This window comes from Mytilus californianus, unplaced genomic scaffold (genome assembly GCF_021869535.1).
Source record: "Mytilus californianus isolate M0D057914Y unplaced genomic scaffold, xbMytCali1.0.p SCAF_6, whole genome shotgun sequence".
Lineage (NCBI taxonomy): Eukaryota > Metazoa > Mollusca > Bivalvia > Mytilida > Mytilidae > Mytilus > Mytilus californianus.
Window position 1 is genome coordinate 42,319,128 of NW_026262712.1, and position 14,475 is coordinate 42,333,602.

Below are 14,475 nucleotides of genomic sequence, written 5' to 3' on the forward strand. Positions count from 1 at the left end.
TTGAAAACTGATTTATAATTTACGTGAATTTTTTAAGTCCAAGGACCATAACTCTGCACAAAATCATCAGACCGTAACAAAATTCGAACTTGATCTGTTACTTGTCATGATAAAACTATATATCTATTATCAAATCAAAATCTTCAAGCATGACTAAAGAAAGTGCGGAAAACTGATCATTTAAGTGAATTTTCTAAGTCCAAGGACCATAACATGAATTCTGCACAAAATCATCAGACCGGAACAAAATTCAAACTTGATCTGTAACTTTTCATGATAAAACAATAGACCAAGTATCAAATCAATATCTTTAAGCATGAAGAAAAAAGTGTTGAAAACTGATTTGCCGGACTGATAGATGGATGGACAGACAGAGTGCAAACCTAAAGTACCATTCGACTTCGTCGGTAGAGGACTAATTATGGACAAATACGTGTAGTGATACCAGTATATATATATCAACTTACTATTTCCTAGTTCTATTTCAAGACTTGAACAATGGTAACCATTATATAATAATACTGATAGGAATAACAAATAATGTTTTGCCATCAAAAGTTGCTCAGAATCTGAAAATAAAATTTAATGATATCAATTTATAAATATATTTCCAATCATGATTTCCCTGAGAGAGGGTTGCTGCTCATAAGGAAGCTATTAAATCAAGAGTTCCAAGTGGTGAAGTTGGAATCATCTCTTCGAAAATTTTACGGACACCATCATAATTTAATTGACTGTTATGAAATATCTGTTTCACAGATGATGAAGGATTTGTTCAATCTGTTGTAACCACAATTCTGTCCACTTTTACTCGAACGTGACCTACAGAATTAGAGTTATCACCAGTTTTATACGTACATGAGGAACACAACAAAAGCCTCATGTGGAGCAGATATGCTTACCCTTTGGGAGCACCTGATATCACCCATGGTTTTTGGTGGGTTTTGTGTTGCTCATCAGTCTTTAGTTTTCCATGTTGTGTTTTCTGTGATGTTTTTTGTCTTTTCTTCGTTTTTCATTTTTATACGACCGCAAAAAATTTTTGCAGTCGTATATTGGTATGACCTTGGCATCGTCGTCGTCCGAAGACACACTGGTTTTCGCACAATAACTTTAGTTTAAGTGAATGGATCTCTATGAAATTTTACCATAAGGTTGAAAATCACAATAGAAAGGTTGGGATTGATTTTGGGGGTTATGGTAAAAACAGTTAAGGAATTAGGGGCCAAAAAGGGGCAAAAAATAAGCATTTTTGTAACTTCCAGACAATAACTTGTGTTTAAGTGTATGGATCTCTCTGAAATTATACCACAAGTTTCCATACCACAAAGGGATGGTTAGGATTGGCTTTGGGGGGTTATGGCTCAAACCATTTAGGAATTAGGGGCAAAAACGGGGAAAAAACAAGGGTTTCCTGGTTAATGGACAATTTAAAAGCAGTGTAAGGGAGGTAATCCAAAAACAAAATTGTACAATGTTGGATTACCTCCCTTACACTGCTTTTGAATTATCTATATAAGACTTTTATGATGTATTTAAATTGGTAATTATGGTTGCAAACTCATTGGAAATTTGAATTGAGATTATGACCATATATTGAGGGAAAGGATTTTTTTGGGGGGAAAAGGGGGGGGGGGGGGGGGGGGGGGGGTCAATATGCAACAGCATAGTGTATTTCACAAAAGCAAAAAAGCAAAAAAAAGGGGGGGGTAATTTTTTTTTTGGGGGGGTGGGGGGTGTTGATCAATTCGCAACAGCATAATGTAATACACAAAAGCAAAAAATATATAACCAATTCTAAGTTCTTTGACTACAGTTATTTGGTGTCAGAAACCTATTATGTGTCAAATATTTAATTACAATACAAATTCAGACATGTATCAAGCGCGAATATTGTGTCCATTTTCGCCCAAACTGTTCAGGGTTGGACCTCTGCGGTTGTATCCAGCTGCGCTCAGCGAAGCATTTTATTTGCCATTGAAATAACAGTTTGTTTTCCACTTATGAGTTTGAATGTCCTTTTGGTATCTTTCGACTCTCTTTCGCAGATATTTAGATTTTAATATCAATAAATATATATCATGTTCATCTGTACTTTTAGAAAAATAAAAAAAATACTCCAAGAGCTGTAGGGAAGGGATTTCAATCCAAATTTTTACTTTTTAAAAGTCCTTTGAACCAAAATCATCATAACCATGAATAAACTATACAACAGTAGTAAAACCCATCCAATTAAAATCAGATCTTTCAGTTTGCTCACAAACTACAAGCAAATCTTATTATTGAAAGTGAAAAATTTGATTTTAATCAAATTTTAGTAAAACAAAACAAAAAATCATTACCTTTCCGCACAACCCCCTTAAATTAGTTCATACCCATCATTCTACAAAGTTTAATAAACAGCAGCGCATGATAGGCCCGTCGCTTTTTCATAAAATAAAGTTCAATAACTTCTCAATGTTATATCAGAAATAAACTAGATATCATTGAGATGGGAGCCATCTCTGTGGGCCCCGCTGTGAATAATGTGTGGTAAAAAATTTGTATCTTTATCATTGGACATAGGTTGTCAACTGAAACCAAAGTTTATGACCTTGACCTTTGACCTAGGGAATTGTACATACATTATGACACACCCTCTGGTGTTGGTTTATATACATGTCAAGTATGAACTTTGAAATCATAAAGGTTCTCAAGATATATAGAGCGGACACGATCTTTACCATAGCACATGGGGTTGTCAACTAAATCCAAACTTTTTAACCTTGACCTTTGAACTAGGAAGTTGTACATACATTATGACACACCCTCTGGTGTTGGTTAATATACATGTCAAGTATAAACTTTGAAATCATAAAGGTTCTCTAGATATAGACGAACAGACGGACAGACTGATCACTATAGGGCCTCCGCCATTCGGCGGGGCCCTTATTAAAAAACTAAAGGGAGGTTTTCTTAATAGATATAAACCAGTCATCAAAGTTTCATGAAAACTGCTCAAAGCACTTTGAAGATATTGTCCGAAAACTGGAAAATCAACCATTTCTTATAAATAAAATCCCATATTCATGACATTAAATCGAAAAATGTAAAACCTAAAATTTATAAAAAATGAAAGGGAGCTTGCGTCAATAGAAATGCACAATTTCAATAAAACCAGGTTCAATCCACCATTTTCTACATAAGAAAATGCCTGTACGATTTAGTCAGGAATATGACAGTTGTTATCCATTCCTTTGATGTGTTTGTTTTTTTGATTTTGCCATTTGATTGGGGACTTTCCTTTTTGAATTTTCCTCCGGGTTCAGTATTTTTGTGATTTTACTTTTTCCAAAGTTTCATGAAAACTTCTGAAAGCAATTTGGAGTTATTGTCAGAAAACTGGAAAATCCCCCTTTTAATGAATAAAACCCCACAGCTTGGAAACACAAAATCTAAAATTTATAAAAATCAAAAGGGAGCAGACTCAGCTCATGTCAATAGATATAAACAATTCACCAAATATTCTTGCAAGTTGGTGAAAGTATTTTCGAGTTATTCTCCAAAACTGGAAAACCCCCCTTTTTTAATGAATAAAACTCTATTACTTGGAAACGTAAAATCTAAAATTTATAAAAAACGACAGGGAGCTCACGTCAATAGATATAACCACTTCAACAAACATTGACAAAGTTTCATACAAATCGGTTAAAGCCTTTTTGAGTTATTGTCCAACATGTTGACAACGGACAGACGGACAACGGTATACATGGTATACAATAATACATCCCGTAAACGGGCATATAAAAAGGAATATGTCATCATGGTCATCTCAACTTTCCATTAACCGCCCCCAGCAATTGTTCAAAAGAAAAAAAAATAAAATGTCTCAACTAACTGTCAATTGTTTTCCTTAGATGCTAGAATAGTCTGTCAGTCATCTGAGCTGTAAATTTATCCACATGCCCTATTCCATATTTTCACATAATCATGATAATTTTCAAATACTGATCAGGAGCTTCTAGCCCCTGAAACATATGACATACCATGACAAACACAAAACCTGCAAAAATTAAAACTAGATGATCGAAGCCTTAATTAAAAAAAAAACAAACAAGAGGCTGTCAGAGTGACAGCAAACTGGATTTTCCTGCAGAGGTCTAACCTTGAACAGTTGAGCAAGTATGGACACTACATTTAAGCTTAAAACAGCTCTGAATTTGGATTGTGATTGAAAATTTCACACAGCAAAGGTTTGTGACACAAAATGAATGTGGTCAAAGAACTGAAATATTTGAAATTGGACATTTACCTATTATGGTCCAATATCCAAAATCTAAGTACATATTAGAATCAGCATATCAAAGAACCCCAAAAATTCAACTTTTGATGAAATCAGACAAAAGTTTAATTTAGGACCCTTTGGACCTTAATGTGGACCAATTTGATAAAGGAGTCCACAATCCAAAATCTCTCAATACATGGTTAGATTCAGCATTTCAAAGAACCCCATGAATTCAATTTTTGTTGAATCAAACAAAGTTTAATTTTGGACCCTGATTTGGACCAACTTGAAAACTGGGCCCAAAAATATAATATGTAAATACAGGTTTAGATTCAGCATTTGAAAGAACCCTATATATATTTAATTTATGTTGAAATGAAACACAGGTTAATTTTATCCATAATATTTTCTGTGCAAAGGGAAATAACTCAAACTGGATAAATAGTTCTCTAAAATAATATATGATGCAATTTTTCAAATTATAATCAATAATATAATAACAACAACCAGTGATGACTAAGTTCTCTAAAATTAGATATGATTTAACACGCAAACATTGTTAGAATCAGCATATCAAAGAACCAAAGAATTTGATAGTTTTTGATGAAATTAAACAAAAGTTTAATTTAGGACTCTTTGGACCTCAATGTGGTATTATCTTATTAATAATGAAAAGAAATACAGGTTTAGATTAAGAATTTCAAAGAACCCTTTAAATATTCAATTTATGTTGAAATCTGCAAACACGTACAGTTTAATTTTGGACCCCGATTTGGACCAACTTGAAAACTGGGCCCAAAATCAGAATCTGAATATATGTTTATTAATAGACAATATAAGCTTAGTTTTTTAAGAAGGAGTTCACTTCATCAAAAAAAAAATATATAGCATTCAGAAAATTATTTTTAACAGAATAACAAACAAACTTGCCACAAAATTCTTCAAACAATTTACGTTTGTCATTCAAATCTTGTTGAAATGACGAACAGGAATATATATGGTTTAGGGGTGGAGATCTCGACAGTTTAAAAGTTCTCAAAAGGGGGGGGGGGGGGGGGGGGGGTAATCCCCAGGGTACTTGCCCTTTATTTCATATGATTTGTTTTTTTGTCCCATACATGAATATATATGGTTTCGGGGTGGGGATCTCAACTGTTTACAAGTTCTTAAACAGGAGGGGGTGGGGGTGACCCCAGGGGACTCTCCTTTTATTTCATTTGATTTGTTTTATTGTCCCATACAAGAATATATATGGTTTTGGGGTGGGGATCTTGACCGTTTACAAGTTTTCAACAAGAAGGGGGGTGGGGGTTAACCCCGTGGACTTCCCCTATATTTCATTTGATTTGTTTTATTGTCCCATACAAGAATATACATGGTTTCAGGGTGGGGATCTTGACCGTTTACAAGTTTTCAAAAAGAAGGGGGGTGGGGGTGAACCCGGAGACTCCCCCTATATTTCATTTGATTTGTTTTATTGTCCCATACAAGAATATATATGGTTTAGGGGTGGGGATCTTGACCGTTTACAAGATAAAAGCACATTCTAAAATTGAAGGGGTGGGGGTGAGAATATATATGGTTTAGAGAGACTAAATTATCTACAAAATGTCTAATAATGAACAGTAAATTTCAAACTTCATTTATACAGTCCTACTAGTAAATTTCAAACTTTATATATATACAGTCCTACAGATCTTATTAGGAAACAGAAAATTTTCAAATAAATCTGTCACTCCAATGATTATCATATGCTAAGATATTTCCCAGATCTAATTAATAATGAAAATCCTACTTGCAAATCTGAAGGGTTATTTCCCTTTGAACAGAACTATGGTTTAACATATAGTACTCTAACATAACATATATATAATAATTAATAATGTAATTAACTTCAAAATGTCTAATAATATAGCTTATAATCATTACCACTTAGGAAATAGAAAATTTTCAAATAAATCTGTCACTCCAATTTTTATTGTGAGATAAGATATTTACCATACGCTTAGTCATAATATGATAACAAGAGAAAAATATTTTAAAATACCACTTTTGGATATTAAAAATGGTGACAACTCAAAAAGGAGAAATACTAAAATCGTGAAAATTGAATTTGACCTTCATTTAGTCACAAGAAACAACATATCTAAATTTGAAAAAAAATCATCACAGTGTTTTCATGTTATTGAAGAGACACTGTTTGGCAGCCGCCCGCCCACCTGCCAGCCTGCCATACATCCCCAAATCAATAACCGATATTTCCTTCGAAAATCCGGTTAAAAATGACAAAACAAAAATCATTCCCTTTCAACAGAACCTAATATCATACTTGCCAACTCACATGATATTCGCGTGTAATAGTACTAATACACACTTTTTCGACGGTTTACACACGAGAATTTTGTCACATGGCTAATATAATTTTTTGAAATTTTCCTATTTCAAAATTTTTCCTCACCGACTTTAGCATGTTGCAATGATTATCCTTGAATATCATCAACTTTCATTGTTGTATAAAGCAATTGTACACATTGTTGTTTAATTAAATATGAGCACACAGGAAACAGGAATAAAACAATTGAAAGTAAATGATTACCAACAAAATAAAAATGAATGATCTTTGCACTTTGAAGTGTTAATGTCAGCTGAAGTAGTGACATATATATATACATGTAATTCAGGAATAAAGTCATTTTTACAAAGTAAAGATTGATTGATTTTTGGTGTTTCACAAACACCATTTTCAGCTACATTAATAGCTTAGGTTTTATTGGTGGAAGAACACAGGCATTTTATTGTTTCGGGGTATGGTAAAGGCCCCTCTCTCTTTCCTTCTTTATCATGTGTCCCCATGTGGAGGAATCCAGAGTACCGGGAGAGAACCATGACCTTCTACAGAAAAACTGGCAATCCTAGTTATGGAGCAACCATTTAACTTCAAGGGTTGGGTTATGGTTTTTTGTCTGAGTCAGAAAATTTATTTAATTTTTCAACCCTATCAATCAAATTATTTTGTTCAAAATTTAACACTATAAGGTCCAATGAAGGTTTGGGGAAAATCTGGATTCAGAATATTTTTTTTTGTCCTTTGCTTGAACAGAATATTTTTTTTCATCAAATTACGGATCAGAATATTTTTTAGGAAAAAACCATAACCCCCCCCTTGAAGTTAAATGGTCATTCCCTTAATAAAGATTAAAGATAAATGGACACCTAGCTGAAGGCTGGTTCAAACTCACAACCTAGTGAGCATAGTGTAGATGAACTATTTAGACCAATCTTCCAACGTGGCCCCAACAAAGTAAAGAAGCCCAAAGAATCCTTATTCAATGACCATGGGGAATTCACAAGATAAGTCCCATATTGGCATTCTAATCCATTTGACCAAATTCTGATATAACTAGAAAATGTCCATGTTTTAAGGTATTTGACCCTTTCTGCATTTGTTCTGTAGGCCTGTGTATTACAAGAATTTTTCAAAGTGCAATAATATCAAAATAACAAAAGTACTGAATAAAAGATATGTGCCATAATTAGCCTGGCATCCCAGCCCAATCTAGCTTTGCTTTGTATACTGACAAATTGAGCTAGGACCCTAGGCTACATGTATGTGCCATTTTGTACATATACCGAAGGGAAATGTTGTTCACTGGAATTATATTTATTGGTTCATTACATTTAAAAGAAAATGTGGATTTTGTGGCTCCTCAAGCCAAGATTCCTGCAGAAAATCCCCAGACTTTAATATTATTACATAGATTTTGGTTATAACATTTGAAACATAGATTACTCACTTGTTTGTTCATGTTGTGCTGGCCTTTATTGTTTACAAAAAGCCCTAAATAACCTTTACAATCCAAAAAACCTAATGCTGAGTCACTAAAGTTGAGCACAGCCTAGAAGGTGTACTTGAATAGGTCCATATTTGTATTTGTTTTCGCTAATATCTTTAATACTTTATTAAAAACTTATTTTAGGGAAATTATTGCTAGCACTGCATGCAGTTATCCACTATCTATTAAGTTTATGATTGTCAAATAAGAGTGCAAGGGGAAAGAGTGTGGATTTCTTATAAAGTTTTCATATTTTTACCATTGAAACACCAAAAGGTACATGATTCTCAATTTCTATCACTTAATAATAACATAGATATAATAGCCATAGATAAAGTACTGGACCTACATCAAAAGCAGATGATATAAAATTTGCCGAAATTTTATCACCCTCTTATTATATACATGACAGGCTTGGTGTTAATTAGCCTACATTGGCTGATCGATATCTAAATAAATTGTGAATCGGGAGACTTTTAAACACACAAATGTGCTACGTAATGACTTTTAACCATAATAAAAAACGACTTTTTTTTAACTCTGCCAGGTCCAAAGCTACAATAAAATAGGAGGGAAGTCATGAGAAGTAAATATTGTAAAAGCGCAAATGTCCTATATAAAAAGCGCAAATGTCCATTTATAAAAGCACAAACGTCGTAATATATGTAATTGCGCAAACGTCCCGCACCGGAAGGATATATAGCTGTATTTATAGTACGAATCACACCTCTAACACAATTGTAAGAAGGATGGGGAAAAAACCATGAATGACACAGGACAAAAAACCTACATTTTCCTTTTATCATAGCCATTATAACGCTTAATCTATATATTGTTTACTTCAAAAATGAAATCGTAAATCAGAATATACCACCATCTATTTAATAGCAAAACAAGCACAAAAATGATAAGCAGAAAGGTATATAGAAGAAACAAATTCATTGACATAATTGTGATATTTCCCAATAATTTAATGTATTCAGTGTGTCCACTACATATGTTTTCTTCACCAAACAGCGTTTAATAAGTTTATAATGTATTCCTTTTTTTTCTTTTTATTTTCTAAAACTTTGCGTTACGACAGAAAGTTTCAACACTTGTAAAAATCTTTTTTCTTTTCTAAAAAAAATAATAATTTCTTCTTTCTGGCATAAAATATAATTACACTATTTTGAATCTCGATAAAAAAGAAATTTCTTTAACTCGCCATAGAAAAATTCGACCAGATTCGACCTCTTAACCACGTATACCATCAGTAAACGATATGTCTCCTCTTGTCAATCATACAGGTCTTATTTCCCGAGTGCAACCGATTCAAGTGTTATGACAATTTAATTTTACATGCCTGTTATGTCCATTTTCCATGATTTCTCTATTTTATTATTTCAACAACAGCATATAACATTTTCATTTGTTGACCGATTTTCTCCAAATAAATTACAATCCGAACAACTTTTACAACCTGAGAAGCTTTTTATTGCTTCCGCGTCACGGCATATTATTACTTGAGACAGGTAACGCATATTAATTATCGTTTGATAAGACGAGTGCCCGATAATTTAAATATAATTATGATAAGTAATTAGTCTATTGGGAGGATGTCGGCAAATATCATCTACATCATAGGCCACTACGCGCAGTGCCGTGCTTTTGATATTTCAAAGGAAACTACATGGGGCTCAGTGTGACAAATTCTGAGTACTTTATCTATGGCTATTATATCTATGATAATAATAATCAATATCATGGCTATTGGAAATCCAAAATATTATTTGAATCAAAAGAAGTAGGCCCAGTAAGACCCCTTTTTGGCCTCAAAATATAGCAGTTTTACAAAATTGTTAAAATGTAAATTTTTAGCTATTTATTGGAAAGAAGAATACTCCTGTTACATAAATATGGGCTGTTTTTGACAATACAATACACATGTATCGGGTACTAGCATCATTAAGTAATGCTAAATTACTGAAATCTTCGAAATTTTAGCATTTTGGTTAATTTTTAGACGGTTTCCGTCTGAAATGGAAGTGGCCGCATTTGTGTTCATTCTTAATATCTAAATGTAAGTTGTATTTGATGATAATACATAACATATATAAAGGTTGAGAATGAACACGGATGCGGCCACTTTCATTTTTGACAAAAACCATCTGAAAAGTGACATATTATGGCATATTTGAATGATTTTTCATATTTAAGCTCGAATTTGAGCGTCTTTCATGACTAAATCAGTTAAAATCTTTTACATAAACTAATTGAATCGACTGAAGTAGACACTTAAGTGTTTAAAAAGTGTCCAAAATCTTTCATCAGATGAACCTAAATTTTGAGGCCAAAATCGGCCCTTACCGGACCTACTCCTTTAAATAGGAAGTCTGTTATATTTAATCCCTTTTGGAATTATGAGGCGGACAAATCAGAATATCGCTCCGGACTCAGAATCCCAACAGGGATTATGCTATATTATCACATTTTGCAATTTTTGGGAGGTTGAAATTCAGCCAAATATTCTGTGTGTTGGTATTCTCTATAGTTAACTACTTAGTTCATTGACAAGTTATTGGTGGTTTGTAATAATGTAGTATACATGTACAACTTTACTTATATACCATACCGTATAATGTATGTCATAACCTAAAACGAAAGGCAGTGTTCAAATTTGGCCATGTACCGAAAAGGGGACAGAATCTATTGAATTTGATACAAGTATAAAGCAACTCTGCGACCTGTGCATCCGTTCTACAGATGGAGCACCACAATAATGAGCAAGATAGGACAACTAAATATAAAAACGCGATACATGTATTCTGTGTTCTATTATCATTTATCAAATTGAATTTAACTTTTTTACTAGACAAAAAGGGTAACAGGATAGGACATGTAGGACTTAATATGGTAATATATCATTAACGTACGTTTCTGTTACCAATAAAATAAAGACAGAAGTAAACCAACATACGAAGGAATTACTTGATGTTGGGTTTATTAGAAAGAAAGAAAAATGCTGAACATTATGAATTACCATCTTAGACTTGCATTACTGGTGGTTATTTTTATAACCTTTAGAAGCCAATTTTTAGAGGCATTTTTCAGTACAACATGAAAAATTGACAAATATTATATCATTTCACAGAATGAAAATATGTAGAAGCTTTTACTCTTGAAAACATCTTATTGGCTATGAAAAACAAGCTTAAAATTTTATCGAAATCTTTTCTAAATAACCCGAAATTTCCTTGAACATGGTAACAGGAGAGACAAAATATTGCACAACCTATCAAAAAATGTTTCAATATATATATTCTTGTATGACATTATCAAGATTGCATCTTTTTATATGTTGTAACATGAATGGTAATTTTTCCTTTGATCTTCGAGTGAGTTAACTTATGTTATTTTTAGAGGAGTGCGTTAACTGAATTATTTTTTAGTTATTGCACTCTCCAATTCCGTCGTGTGTCACTTGTCATAGGAAAAGCAAAGAATGGGAGGAGCTTAGACCAGTGCTCCATAACTTCCATCTCAAGTTTGTTATTTCACTGTCTAGCTCCGCCTCTTTGGCCTAGTAAACAATGAAATCAATGACCATAAAATGTCCTAATAAATTTAAACAAAATGCGTACACAACAGTAAATGAAAAAAAAAATAAGGAAAAAGGGGGGGGGGCTTACCCTAAAACTAGCCAAACTTGTAAACCTAACCCTAAATTAAAAATAGTTTCCTATACTTGAACCAAATGAATGCCAGAGGAAAGCTACAAAAAGGAATAACGTGGTCTGTAGAAAAAGAGGCGATATTGATATATTGGTGTCAAAATGAATATTCCAAAAAATTGTCACTGGATTTTTATTCGTTTTATTTCCTCCACTTTTTAAAGGTAAATCTCCGTTGATTAAACATGCTTAAAATATTTATCTCTGGATCTTACGTAATCAACAGTCCATCTATTAATCGATCATTTTCATGGTGTTGGAAAAGGCAGAATACCAGTTCAAAATAAGTTTTAAAAAGTTTCCTTCGTTTACCTCTTTTAAAACTACTCGTCCTATTAGTTTTGAAAGCAGGCAGCATGGTTTACATCTAACAATATTTTACATCTTTCCCCTCAAGAATTTTCGCCCGGGGAGGGGGCACTTCAATAACGCATAAATCGCTCTCTGGTCTTTAAACATTTACATGTACATCTATCATTAAATCAAATCATACTAAAACGTGAGTCCAATCAATGAGTTCATTTTCTAAAAATTAGAGACATTTTTTCATAGAAAGCGCCACTACTTGATTGACATATTTAATTCATGAAAAGTACAGTTAAGTTTAACCCCTGACATGTGTCATCGCCCATTAATGCTACGCCTTACTCATTAACATATTTAATCCACTCAAAGCTACGCTTTTCGTGAATTAAATACGTTAATTCGTAAAAGGCGTGCTATATATATAACTTGTTCCATAAGTACTGTTTGTTTTGATTTGCTTATGAAGAGGGTTGTTTGAATTAGTAACTTTAATCAAAGTAAATGAAATAAGTAATTTGTAGGCATTTACTATTTTAACGGCGCCCTATTTTGCCGGTTCTGATTAAAATAGCTTGATTAAAGCCGTCAAAATAGCATATTTCTATAGCAATGGATATTTTGCCGGCGCTGGCAATATAGTGAATTTGTTATTTTGCCGTTTTTTTTTTTGTAACGAGTGAATTTAATATTAACTTTTAAAAAGTACTACGAAAATGTGCATTGCCAACTTAAAAGAATCAAAGTATTACTCATATCAGAGACATATAATACAATATATTATATTGTATTATATGTCTCTGCTCATATAGTTTTAAAATAAAATAACAGTAACAATATTTGAGATACATATAATCGTTTATAAACATAATCATTTATGAGTCCAAGTGAAAATAGGAATTTTATTTATATACATATATGTCTCTGATACCTCTAATAATTGACAACTTATTAACAAAACTGCATTTCCCATTAACCATATAAAAGAGATTTGTTATCAATTTTTGACATATTTTACATTAATCTCAGTCTACTAAATATTTTGTTAAGAAAGGGATTTCTAACATTAACCAAAGCTTTACATGATAAAAGAACTTGAATGCACCTCATCTTCTATTTCCTCATTACATAGTTTGGATATTCTATTTTCTTTATTCCACATGTAAGGTGCTTGGGGAATGTCCCTTTTTTCTACATACTGTTTTATGTTTTATCTTTTTTTAGTAAATATTTATTCTTAAATATTATAACTTATTTTAGGCTGTTTGTTAAAGTTTTTATCTAATTGGGCGGTATTTTAGATTTTTATGAAATTTGTAATGCATTTATAGACAAGGATTTGTTATGTTTGTATAGTAAGACAAATCCTTGATTTAGAGTCTACTCCTTATTGAACTATACTCTGAATTTCGATAAAAAAAAATGATTCGTAGCAGTTATTCTTTCAGTAATATGTTCTTGAAAGCAATTAAAAAGATTTGAAATACATATAGGTCTATAAATGTATATGTTACAAATGCGACTGGGCAACTCAGTAAGATCAAGGATCCTCGATCGTAGTACAAATTGAATTTCCAGTATTAATATCTAGAACAAGAATATCAAAATCCAAAACAATTTAAATTGCAATATCTATACTTAAGTTGAACTTGGCAAGAGATCCAAATTTAAAGTAACACGGTTAGTAACGTCGTCATATCGAGGAGCGTTTAGTTCAGTGATGTTGTCATAGTTTTGTTAAGTTGGTCATGGTTCAGTTAGGTTACTTCCCAGAACGATTGCCTCATTTCTCTTCAAATGAATAAAAAGCAAAGAAGATGTTTTAATCTATATTGTTAGTCAAACGATCTACATTGAAATTGTTGTTTTTAAGAAATTAACGCAGGATAACCAGAATATCGAAATTGCTAAGGTTTGGTTAAGCGATTGACATGGTTCAGTTAAGTGTCTAGAAATTCGTCATGGTTATGATCAAATTGGTCATGGTTTAGATCCAAATTAATACATATTTGTTTCATCTTGTTTGAAGGCGCTTGTGAAAAAACGAAGTTACACAATTTACCAATTGACTAAGAAGAAAAAAGGCCTTTTTAACCAAATTTAGTGGGCGTAATCGATAAACCGTACATTATACATTTTTTACTTTCCTAAGATAGAACTAATATAGCCACTGCTCTTTTTAACTGGCATTCGATCAAATAAATAACAAAAACAGAAATCTAGAATCTTTTCTCCATATGACCATGATGGACTCTGCCGGGAATATTGTGAACGTCGTCACTAGTCAAATGGTTCAAGACGTCTACCTAAAGTTGCAAAACGTAGCAGCTACTGTCAAAAAATGATTTTTTTTTATTTTTTT

At 32.5% G+C, this 14,475-nt stretch overlaps 1 protein-coding gene across 1 annotated transcript in view; it reads right to left on the minus strand.

Annotated features, from left to right (window-relative positions):
- LOC127705651 (uncharacterized) overlaps positions 1–14,475 on the minus strand; it is a 57,192-nt gene that overhangs the window by 25,011 nt on the left and 17,706 nt on the right. The window contains exon 2 of the mRNA XM_052209977.1: positions 468–569. Within this exon, the coding sequence (XP_052065937.1) occupies positions 468–569 (102 nt within the window). The remainder of the gene's footprint in view (positions 1–467; positions 570–14,475) is intronic.